The following is an 11,556-nucleotide window of genomic DNA, read 5'->3' as shown; positions in this document are numbered from 1 at the left end:
GAAAGAAAGAAAGAAAGAAAGAAAGAAAGAAAGAAAGAAAGAGTAACACTTGAGTGTCTACTTAAAGCATATACCAGAGACACAGTTTACCCAAGATTGCAGGAGAGTATACTTCTATCATCCCATCATATGGGGCCAGAAAACAAAAGTAGATGACCTTAAAAGAAAAAAAGTAGTTGAAACTGTTAAGTAAAAGGAAGAAATTGTTCAACCTGACTAGTAATATGTAGAGGCAATTCAAAATGTCATTTCTCATCCTGAGAATTAGTGAGAACTTGTAAATGAGTGTCGTCAGCAAAGATGAATTGAAACTATAAAGCTGTATTCATCGACCCAGTGGTTCCATTCCTGAGACTTTCTAAGAAAATACTCCTGAGAGGAGTTGTAGCTGTAAATCCTGTAACTGCTGAGTGTGGAATCCTCACTGGAGGGACAGTTGAGCCCATGAGCTAAGCAGAGCTCCTCAGTCAGCATTCTCGGGTGCAGCACTAAGTGAGCTCAGTACTGTTACAAAAGAAAAGGGCATGAAAGGGAACCAGCAGGGCGTATTGGGGTGCCTAGAATGGGCAGGAGAGTGGATATGATACACTGGTTACATGTGTGAAATTACCAAAGAATAGATTAAAGGTATTCTATTAAAACGTTTATATACATGTATATTCCCCAAAACATCAATTTCATTAAAAAATAACTACAGAAAACAAGTTGTGACTGACCCATGTATATTAGCCACTGTAAACATATCACACTTAAAACTGAGAAAGTACATGCAACATTATAACTTAAATTCCCAGTAGCTGATTATGGAATACTCACAAATGGAATGTTCTGGGACCCTTAAAAAATACAGTTCTAAGATGCTACAGATGTAGCTCAGTACAGTGCTCATGGAGCCTTCACGGGCCCTGGGTTCAATCTCCAGTATGTGGGTAGGCGGAGTGGAGGGGGTTGAGCAAGTACAATACAGAGGGGAGATGTGTCAATAGAAGTAAAAGATAGATGTATTTCAAAAATGGCTCCTTTAGCAGTTAAGAATGGGTATATCTCTTCCAGAGGGCTGGAGTTTGATTTGCAGCACCCACATTGGGTGACCCACAATTGCCTGTAACTCCAAGTGACACACACACACACACACGATGAAGAATAAATTTTTTAAGAAGGGAGTTTTCTTGTTTTGAGGAGAATTTATCTTCCGTGGCTTTTTCCTGTTGGCTAGCCCTATTAATAGCAGTAGAATAACTTAGAGAATTTGAAGCCCTAAGGAGTGTCCTAGTTTGCTTAAGTGTGATAGTAAAAAATGGACAGAAAGAACAAAGAGCTAATCTGATAAGAGGAACAGTAGGAATATTAGAGGTAAACTTAATCACAAGGAGGGAGGAAAGACTCATGGTAAGAAGTAACACTTTGTGATTCTGCATGCAGCGAATTGTGTTCTAATAGTCTGTGTGGCGTGCACTGTACCATCAGTAGTATGACTTACATCAGTAAGAATATAACCCCTGCAGTTGAGTTTGGTGAGTACCTGCATAGCATTCCAGAGATTATGATATATCATTTTGAATTTAATAAATGAGGCTTATTGTGAGGTATAAACCAGGTAACATTAACAAAGCTACTGTTCTTAGTGTCCTCCACTGCCCACTGTGCCTGCAGTTTGGTCCTAATCCATGTTAATGCCAAGGCCTCTGCTGAGGAGGAATTGGAAGACAGCCTGGTTGATTAATCCTTTTAGTTGGTGTAGCTTAGCTCCCTCTTTGCAACTGTTTACAGCCAAACCACTGGGTCACATCAGCCCTGCTTGGGTTATATTTCTCATTTTGTTTTTAGTGTCTCTCTTAAATTTCTTAAAATAGAATACATCCCTAACCAAACAGGGTCATGTTAGATCATTCTCTTGAGTTCTAGAAGCGTTACCCAGTGTGTTGCCAACCGCCCACAAAGCCCTCCACTTTGCTCATTCAGATAAGCATTAAAAGTGCTAAGAGAATGAGCTTCCGTGAGTACATGGAGGAGTGGCTGGACACATTGTGTGGACACTCTGTGGCTTGCCCTGAGTCTGTCTGGTCAAGAACATGGAGATCTTGATGTAATGCAAACAGAAACTTTAAGAATTAGAGATTTTATTAAAATTATAAGAAGTACTAAATCTTAGTTCTAAATGTTTTGACATCATTGTCCTAGATAGGGGAAACCTGGTTGTTGATCCAAGAGTTCTTCCTGGTATCTGAAGAGTTATTTCAGAGGCCAAAGACTAATTATCCTCCTTCTTAGCGCACTGCAGAAAAGGACCGTGCCACAGCCTTTGAGGGTCACTAAACGCTGGGGTTCACTTTCTGAGAGAATTGATTCTCACCAACCTGCTCTTCCCCACTACAACTCCAGGAAGTTGTAGATTAGATTAATCTTAGGGGAGGGGCTCCCTCTATGGAGCAAACTACTACTGTGAGGTGTTTTTTATTCTCTCTCTTAGGCCCTCTTGTATTTCATCCATGTCATGGATCACATTGCTGTGAAGGAGTATGTATTGGTGTATTTTCACACACTGACCAGCGAATACAATCACCTGGACTCTGACTTCCTGAAGAAACTCTACGATGTTGTTGACATCAAGTTAGTTATTTTTGGAAATTGTTAATGGGTTATTGCTTCTGTATTTTTAACACTAAGCAATAGCAGACATTTGTAAATATTTTTGAAAGGATATGTGACAAAGATTTTTATCATAGACACTAGAGACTTTAACTATTGGAGGCTCTGGTTTTGCAGTAAACTAAACTCATTTGTAATATTCTCACTTTGACCACCTTGAAAGAGGTTTGGTGTCAGACCCAGTCTTTCTGTATAAAATAATGGAAGTTCAGCCTTGGTTGCTATGGTGTGTTAATACAATACATATTTGAATATGCTTATAAACATTATTTAACTTGATCCAATAGCCAGTGAGTCCGTTGGGAGAGATACTAGTAGCAGGTTCAAGGAAACTTATCCTCATGATTATAAATAAAAATAGAAACAGAACATAAACCCACAGGCAAAGGTTTGCATTGGAACAAGAAGAGGAGAAGCAAGAGGGAAGGAGACTGGTTTTGGGGAACTCAGGCTGTCCACTGACAGAAAAGCGAGGCATTTATGGGGTTCATGGGGGGCGGGAGGGTTGAGGCTGATTAGTCATGAAGCCTGAACTCTTTTTTTTTTTTTTAAACACTTCTTCCTGTGGTTTAAGTGGACTTTCCCATGTAAGATAAGATCATCTGTCTTTGTCTCTGGGCAGATCCTGGTTTTACCCTGTACCTAAAGAAGCTTTCCCTGTGGCGGGGGATGAGGGGCAGGCAAATTCCATACATTGTTATCAAGGTTGACAAAGGAGGAGAGAAACTGGGTGTGGTGGTCTTTGTGGCACCAGATCCTGTCACCGTCCCTGTTATCTTTTAATGTTTTCTACACCAGAAAGTGGAAGAAGGAAAACTGGGCATTTATTACCCAAAGTGTCAGAATTTTATATACAGAATTTAGATTTAATAGACTCCTGACTTGGAGCTAGAAATATTTTCATTAAATTATGTTTCCCTTGCTATAAGGATTTTCTCAGTGATACATTTCCTAAATAGAAAGATGATTCTACCCTCTTGGTTGCTATTTTATTTGTAGCATCACAGTATCTTTATAGGTTAGGCTGAAAACCATTACACAGTTAGGGAACAAAGAAGATAAAGTACCATAAATTCCCATTGCCTTCCCCCACCCGTAAACCTCATCTTAATTAGCAATACTAATGCTTTCATTAGCTAACAGACACGTATTTAGTGTACTTTAAGGTATTTTACAATGAAGCTGTACTCCATTGTAAACCTTCTCCTGCTTCTAGCTAGCCCTTCAACTGACACAGCCCTCTGTGGAGAGGACTGAGTATAAACTACAAAGCTTTCCTAGACTTTCCGGACCAGGCAGTAACTTGTACCATGACTGTAACTTTTACTTTCTAGCTTTTACTCTAATTTTAGTGATTTCAAGGTGACTTAATTGTATTTATTTGAGGTGTGAGACTCCATCATAGTATAAATAATGCATAATTTTTTTAAAGTAAGATTGATTTCATTCTTCCTTGAGGTAGCTCTGTCACAGTCAGAGGCAGCACTTAGTGCTTCCTTTAAAATGGGCAGTATAAATAATGAAATGTTCACTTAATTATTTTTGACATTTTACCCCAAATTCAGTATACTAACTCCTGCTGCTTTTGAGGTCTTTTCCTCAGTGTGAATGTATTTATATAGTCAGATGAAAGTGTCGATTGTCTGTACTAATGAGTAGTTCTCACTGTTACTTATGCAGACTCTTTGTTTGTTTTGATTAGATACAAGAGGAATCTAAAGGCTGTTTATTTCGTTCATCCAACATTCCGCTCAAAGGTACAGTGTTTGTGTTTTTACTAAGTCCCGGAGTTACATGCACCGAATGCTCAGGATGCTGCAACTGCAGATTGGTTAGCTGTTCTCATCGGCTGAGCTGTTGTTCCTCATGTCTGCTGTGTCTGCCTCTGGTATCCTGAACAACCTTGTCAACCACAACTGCCCAGTCTTCACCTTCTCAAACTTTTTATTCATTGAGCCATGCTGTTAGCCTAGAATCCACTTTCTCCCCTCTACTTATGACTGGCCCTTACTTGTCTTTCACATCTCAGTTCAGTAATCACTTCCTGTGAGTCTGAGCCCTTGTCATCTGATCTTATAGCTAGCAGATAGACTCTCCCACATTCTGTCACTTAGGATTTGATCACTGTGATGATTTCATTCTAAGTACACATTTAATTTCCTGCCTCTGTGTGAACCTGTGAGGGCTAGAATATAGTTATTTTGCTCACAACCATTTCTTTAGTACTTGGTCCTTCACCTTTACTTCATCAGGAAATCTAGTCCTTTGGCCCTTATATGGTCTAAAAATGTCATACTTCTTGCTTTCTCTTCCTGCATCCAGTCAAGGCCCCACCCCACCTCTCCGGCCGTTCTAGTAAATGCCTACTGTAACTGATAGCCTCTCACTCTTTCATCATGCCTGCCCATAAAACTCAGATGAGAGAAAGTCCTGTTTACTATGCAAAGCTTTAGTGAAGACATCATAGTGCTCTCTGGTGTGGAGTCCTTTATGAACTCAGGCTTCATGGCTGTGGCTATTCACGGGGATGAAGTGTCTCAGGTGGGGCTTCATTCTCCACAAGCCCAATCTTACTAGCTCCTCCTCCTCCTCAGATGCCTTGCCTCTTCCTTACCAAAAGCATAAGGCATCAGTAAGGAACTCTGTACCTCCCCCTCCCACTTCATCCTGTCACCTGCCACCTGTGGCTTTCCTTTTCAGTGTCATAAAAATGTGTTCCTTCTTAACCAGGGACAGTTAGTTTCTCTACCTGTGTTCCAGTTTCCATAGTAGTAATAACCAGTTGGGTTATCAATTGTTTTAAGCATCTCCTGCATACAGTTTCTTCCTGCATTATTTTTGCTTATAAAGAGTGGCATTCTCATTTACAGGCAAGGGGACTGCGGTACAGAACATTCCAAACCTCTTGTAAAGAAAGTAGCATCTGTGTCCCATTTGACTGGATCTAAAGCACAATCTTACCTCCTCCCACCTTCCTTCCTTCATTCTCAAATTCATGTACACCACACCCAGGATAAATTATCACCTCTTAAATGTGCTACGTCTGTCATTTAATATAGTATACTTTCCTGTCTTCATGTTACCTGTCTTGGTTTATTTGAAGCTAACTTTGCCTTGTTTCTTAACTGCTTGTAGCTGCCCCTTCTCTATTGCCTTTTGTACAGGCTTCTCTGCTAATCCTTTGAGCCGTAGTGTTCCCAAGTCCTCCATCCTCACCTCTCTGTACCTTAATCGTCCCATGTCTACCAACCCTTCCAGACACATGCACTGCTTCATGCTGTGTTAGAGGCAGTTGTAAGCCTAATGTTTAGAAGCAGGGTTTCAGGGGGCCTAGGTTCTAATCTCTGTTCTACTAGTCTTGTTTGCTATCTCAGGTAAGTGGTGTTGTCCTTTATACTATAGGAGTAATGCCTACCTCACAGTGCACTTAGAAAGATGAAGTGAGTTAGCACATCTAAAATTCTTAAAAACAGCTCTTAACACAGACATGCACACATGTCGGCTAACACGGCCATCAACCTTGGAATTGTTTCGCATAGGCATTGGTTCAATGTGGGGTTGCTGCATAGGCTGCAGACCAGGTGCCATGGTGCTATGTTGCCATGAATTTTTGGAATAGGTCCAAAGGACTAGATTTCTTGATTTCTTTATGGAGAGTAAGGTCCATATATAATAATATCCCATATAAACTCTAGTAAATCAAAACTATAAATGGGATGTTTTTAAATGGGAAATAAAATTAAGAAATTATAAAATCATTACTGTTCTGCCTTCCATACTGCTCACGTCATTCCATTCCACCCAGCAATTTAATAATATTAAGTTAATAGCTTGTTAACTTACTTTTTCTTCAGTGATGTTTACTGATAGAATGCAGGCTAACAAAACTTAAGTCCCAGGAGAATATTTGGGTGCAACATGTGAACTGTATCCTCTTGGCTTATGTTCTATGACCCTGTATTCTTGGCTTTGCATTTTTTAGTAATTAGGTGGGAAAAAAAATCTCTAGCATTCACAGAAACACTTGAATTATCTTTTCCAAAAACTGTTACTTTTCTTCAGTTTCTTATTGTAGTAGATACTAGATAGCTGAAGTGGACATTAAGGTGTATTTTTGTAGCCGATGCTATAAACAATTGAAGATTTAAAGCTAAGCCACATAGAACTAAAACTGGGGAGGAGCAGTGTTCTTGGGTCTTCCCAAACAGGGACCCTTTAACTGACTTCCCACTTCTGTCTGCTTTGAATAATTTTCTCTTGCCGACACCTGTGGAATATAAAAGGAAGACATGATGAGAGAGACTGGCAAGTTTGTGTTTCTCAGTACTGCCTGCTCCCCCCTTTCCACCAACACCCCACCATGTCATTACGGTATAGCTTACTTACGAGTCCCATCAACCAATTGGATAACAACAGAGACCTTTAAAAAATCATACAAATGTAACTTCATTATATAGATGGAGAAACTGAGGCCCAGAAAGAGTGGGTTTTATGAAGGAGTAGTGTTGAAGGAAGCCACTTGTTTGTTCTTTGAGCAAACACTGAGCTCCACCTTGACAGACACTGGGCATCCAACTGCGAATGTGATGTGGTTCCTCATTACAGAGCTCTCAGACTAGAGCATCAGCCGATACAATCCAGGATAGTCATGGTTATGCAGTAGGATGAAGAAACAGGTGCACTTGGACCACTTAGAAGGAATGGCCTTTGGCAGCTTTGGATGGAAATGGAACAAAGAAATCTTCAGTTAGGACAACAGTCAGTTAAAGATTCGAGGCTAAGGATATCAGAACTGAAGCAAGACATGTAAAAAGATTTGCTGTGTAATTTCCTGTTGGGAGCCGACCTGAGCAGAAAGCGGCTATCATCTTTGCAGCCATCTTGAGCCGTATACCCTGACAAGAGACTTGTTTTCAACAGCCCACAACAGCTGAGCACACTCAGATAATTATCTTGATCCTTTCAATCAAGGCCAGGCAGTGGTGGCACACGCCTTTAATCCCACTTGAGAGACTCAAGGTGAGACTCGAGGCGAGATTAAAGGCAAGACTCAAGGACTTGAGGAGAGATATAAAAGGAGAGACTTGAGGAGAGAACAGGGCAGACTCGTCTCCAGAGCAGACTCAGCCGACTCTGTCTCATCTCCATTCTTCATGCCTCCGTCCACACTCTCTCTCTTGTTAGACCCTGACCCTCGGACCGGAGCAGCAGAACGGGCTGTTACAATTTCCTACACAGCACCTCAGCTCCACAAATTTGTGTCTTTTCCATGTAGAAAAACTACTTGCATACAATACATATTTCCTTGGGGGCATTCAATGCATGTAGCAAGTTTGCCTTTTATTAAGTTATTTGTTTTTTTGTGCTTTTTGTTTTTTTATATTTTAACTACTTTTCTAGCGTCTAAGCCTTCAGAAGAAAGGTTAACACACAGTTACCATGTCATTGATGATCCAGGGAAGTGCTCCCTGCACAGCAGACACCAGTGTGGGGTTAGTTCCTGTACATCATTTCTTTATAGCTACTAAAGTTTACCAGCTATGTCTGTGATGAGTTTTCAAACTGGTAACTGGAAATTTTTCCTATTCTAGCTTGTAGAAGTTTGTTTTGAGAAAGGGTGATAGCATGTGTTTAAACACATTGATTTTGACATGTAATTCCTTCACTGTTCAAACTGCTTAATTCTAATTTTGCATAGTGTCTCCCCTACTCCCTATCAACCCCTCCTAATAAACTTAAAAAACAGGGGGAAGGAGAATCCAGATAGCAGTATGGAAATTTGAGGCTGTGTATTGGCCATCAGTCACATAGCTGACATAAATAGTGGCCCAGGCTACAGAGGCCATCATAAAATAGGCCTTAATATTCATCCATCCTTTTACAAGTGCTTTGAGCACAACTGTATACTCTAGGATTGTCTTTGAGGAACCAGAGAGATTGCAGAAATGAATGTAACTCAGAAATACTAGGAAATGGGACTAACTCCCAGGTCTCTGCAAGTGAGATTTAAACAGGAGAATAGACGAATCCACAGAAGGGGCAGCCTAGAGCAGTACATGAGGAATGGGAGATGACACCGGTCCCAGTTTGGAAACTAGAATAGGATTTACATAATGACAACCTAGTTTAGTGTTGTCTGTTACATGTCTTATCTTACAAGTAAGTTTGAAGGAAGTATGTCATGAGTTGCTTGAGAGATGTCAGAGGTTTGGAAGAGGTGCTGAAGAATGTGAGGGTATATAAAAAAAATTTATTAAAGTGATGCATGAGTGGAAAGCACCCAAAGCAGCTGGGATCTACCCTGGATTTTAATAGTGTTTTGGAATATATTCTGTAGTCCATTGAAAGCACATGTTCATCTGCTACCATCTTTTGTGAATGGGAACATCACATCTACCTCATTGGACTGCTGTGTCACCTGTTGATAAGAATTCAGATAGATAAACAATATATAAGCTGTAGCTATTATCTACCTAGGTATCAAAAATACCACCAGCTACCAGAAACTTTGTTTTTTCCATATTAACAAACCCTTGCACAATATTTTGTTAAGTTATTTAAACAAAGGTGATATACAGTGGCTATCTGCCTTTAAAACAATCAAAGCATGTAAACTAAAGTGGTAACTTTTATTCTCATACATCTATGTAATGCTTTTAGACCATCTTCAGTCCCATTCATTTTTCTTAGCCTTCCTCTCCCATTCCCCACTGTCTCTCTTCTTCCCAAGTAGCCACCTTCTACCCTAATGTCTTTTTCCCCCTTTTATATATGGATTCTACATATGAGAGAAAACATGTAATAGTGACTTTTCAGTCTGGCTTATTTTCTTTACATCATAATCTCCATTTTCATCCATTTTTCTATAAATGACAAGATTTCACTCTTCTTTATAGCTAAAGAAAAGTCCATTGTATATATGTAAACACACACACATACATACATACACTACTTTAATTGGCTTCAACAGAGACCATAAGGTAATTATCAAATGAAAATATCTTAGTTTCAAATTATTGAAAACAAACAAAAACAACTGTACAGTCTATTAACCTACTGTACCAAAACATTCATTATTGTGTCAAATAATGCAGAAGCCTTTTTTTTCAGACAGTATACTTTACTCATATTCTTTCCCCCTCCCCCACCTCCTCCCAGATCATCCCATGTGCCCAACCTTGTGCTCCTTTCTTTCTCCATCATTCCCATCCTCCCCCTCTCCAACATCAAAAATGAAAGCAAACAACAATCAAACAAAGCATAACAAAACAAGAAGTGCACAAAGCCATGGATGGAGTCCATTTTGTGTTCGCCAATTGCTCCCAGGCCTGGGGCCTGCCCTGGAGTGCTGGGTACCCAGTGGCCTCTGTTTTCTCTTTCCCAGCAGGGGTGAACTGTACACAGCTCAGTCGGCAGTCAGAAGCAGGTGTTGTCAGCACGCTGTACACATAGGCGGCGATCTGTACATACTGCGACACGCTCTGTGAAGCAGCCCCCTCGTTGTAGCCTTAATGATGATGTTCTTTTTTTATAAATGTTCCTTGTAATCTATGAAACTATTGTGCAGCTCACTAATGAACTACAAACTGTACTTTTAAAAAAAAAACTTGTTACTGTGAAATTTCAAAATTGTTTCTATTCTTAATGATGGCTACTGGCTTAAATTATTTTTCTCTCCTATTAATCAGGTCTCAACATGGTTTTTCACCACCTTTTCTGTCTCAGGATTGAAGGACAAGATCCACCACGTAGACAGCCTGCAGCAGCTCTTTTCCGCCATATCTCCTGAACAGATAGACTTTCCTCCTTTTGTCCTTGAATATGACGCCAGGGTAAGTGCCTGCTCTCCTTTGCCTGGCATATGTAGTGTGTGGGTACACCACAGCAGCCGGTGTGAGCATATGGGTGTGTCCCAGAGCAGCAGGTGTGAGCGTGTGCGTGTGTTACACGCTACATGCATAACAAGGAGGCTGCTTCACAGAGCTTTGTCTCATTACCTGTAGATACACTCCCACGTGTTCCGTATGCTGAGGTAGCATATGCTGTACAACAGCCCCTGTGAGCATGTGACTTTTGTAAGCGTTCTGCAGTGCAATAACCGTGAGCTTTGGGATAATCGGTTAGCGTGTTTTCACACAGTTAGCTTAGGAAAAGTCCTTGTCCTGGGAGGTTTTCCCCAAATCAACATTTTAGAGAAAAAAGAAAAGAGAGAGAGAATAAAAGAAAAAGAAAAAAAAAACCTTCACAGTCATGAATTCTTAGCTGGTCCTTCGTCATGGACAGTTTCTGTCACATTGAAGATGTTTCTTGAGAGTGGAGGCTTCGTAGCTATATGAACAGCCAGACTGGCTAGTGTCCACTTGTAGCCTCTGCCCTGTTACAAGTTGCATTTTCTTAAGGCTTTGGTCATGTTTTCAATGTATCTACCATTTTAGTGGTGTTATTTACAGGGATCTGTTCTGAAGCACTAATCTCATGGCTTCTCTTGAGCTTCATTACGGTTCTTTTCTATTGTGTGTATTCACAGCATCACCTTTATAATTTTTTTTTAATTAAGACTCTTTGCCAGAAGTTAATCAAGCACCTTGTTTAGCTGCTGCTGGGTCCATATCTTTGGGCATGACATACTGAGCTTTAAGTATCCTCCCTGAGTTATTATACAGCACGGTGTACAGTTCTCTCTAAAGTTTCTCCAACTTCAGTGATGACTTCTGTTCCCCTATGTGGAGAGCAAAGTATTTAATGTGTCCTAATAGCTAATAAATTTTCACATTTGGCTGTTGTAGGGAAAGGACGTGCAGCAGCTGGATCATAGAACAAAGGTTATGCAGTATACGGGTGGGAGAAGGCTCCATCCATCTGCTGGATCATAGAACAAAGGTTATGCAGTATACGGGTGGGAGAAAG

At 40.4% G+C, this 11,556-nt stretch overlaps 1 protein-coding gene across 2 annotated transcripts in view; it reads left to right on the top strand.

Moving 5' to 3' along the window:
* The window catches only part of Gdap2 (ganglioside induced differentiation associated protein 2), a 44,536-nt gene that overhangs the window by 29,355 nt on the left and 3,625 nt on the right, over window positions 1-11,556 (top strand). Inside the window, exons 11-13 of one of the 2 annotated variants that reach the window (XM_028752988.1) lie at window positions 2,471-2,610; window positions 4,352-4,406; window positions 10,338-10,481. In XM_028752988.1, coding sequence (XP_028608821.1) covers window positions 2,471-2,610; window positions 4,352-4,406; window positions 10,338-10,481 — 339 coding nt within the window. Of the gene's footprint in view, window positions 1-2,470; window positions 2,611-4,351; window positions 4,407-10,337; window positions 10,486-11,556 lie in introns of those variants that run through there. The other variant, XM_028752989.1, reaches the window with a different exon arrangement.

Source organism: Grammomys surdaster, unplaced genomic scaffold (genome assembly GCF_004785775.1).
Source record: "Grammomys surdaster isolate TR1022 unplaced genomic scaffold, NIH_TR_1.0 125941, whole genome shotgun sequence".
NCBI classification, from domain to species: domain Eukaryota; kingdom Metazoa; phylum Chordata; class Mammalia; order Rodentia; family Muridae; genus Grammomys; species Grammomys surdaster.
The sequence above is the reverse complement of the archived record's forward strand: the minus strand, read 5'-3'. Positions and strand labels throughout refer to the sequence as shown.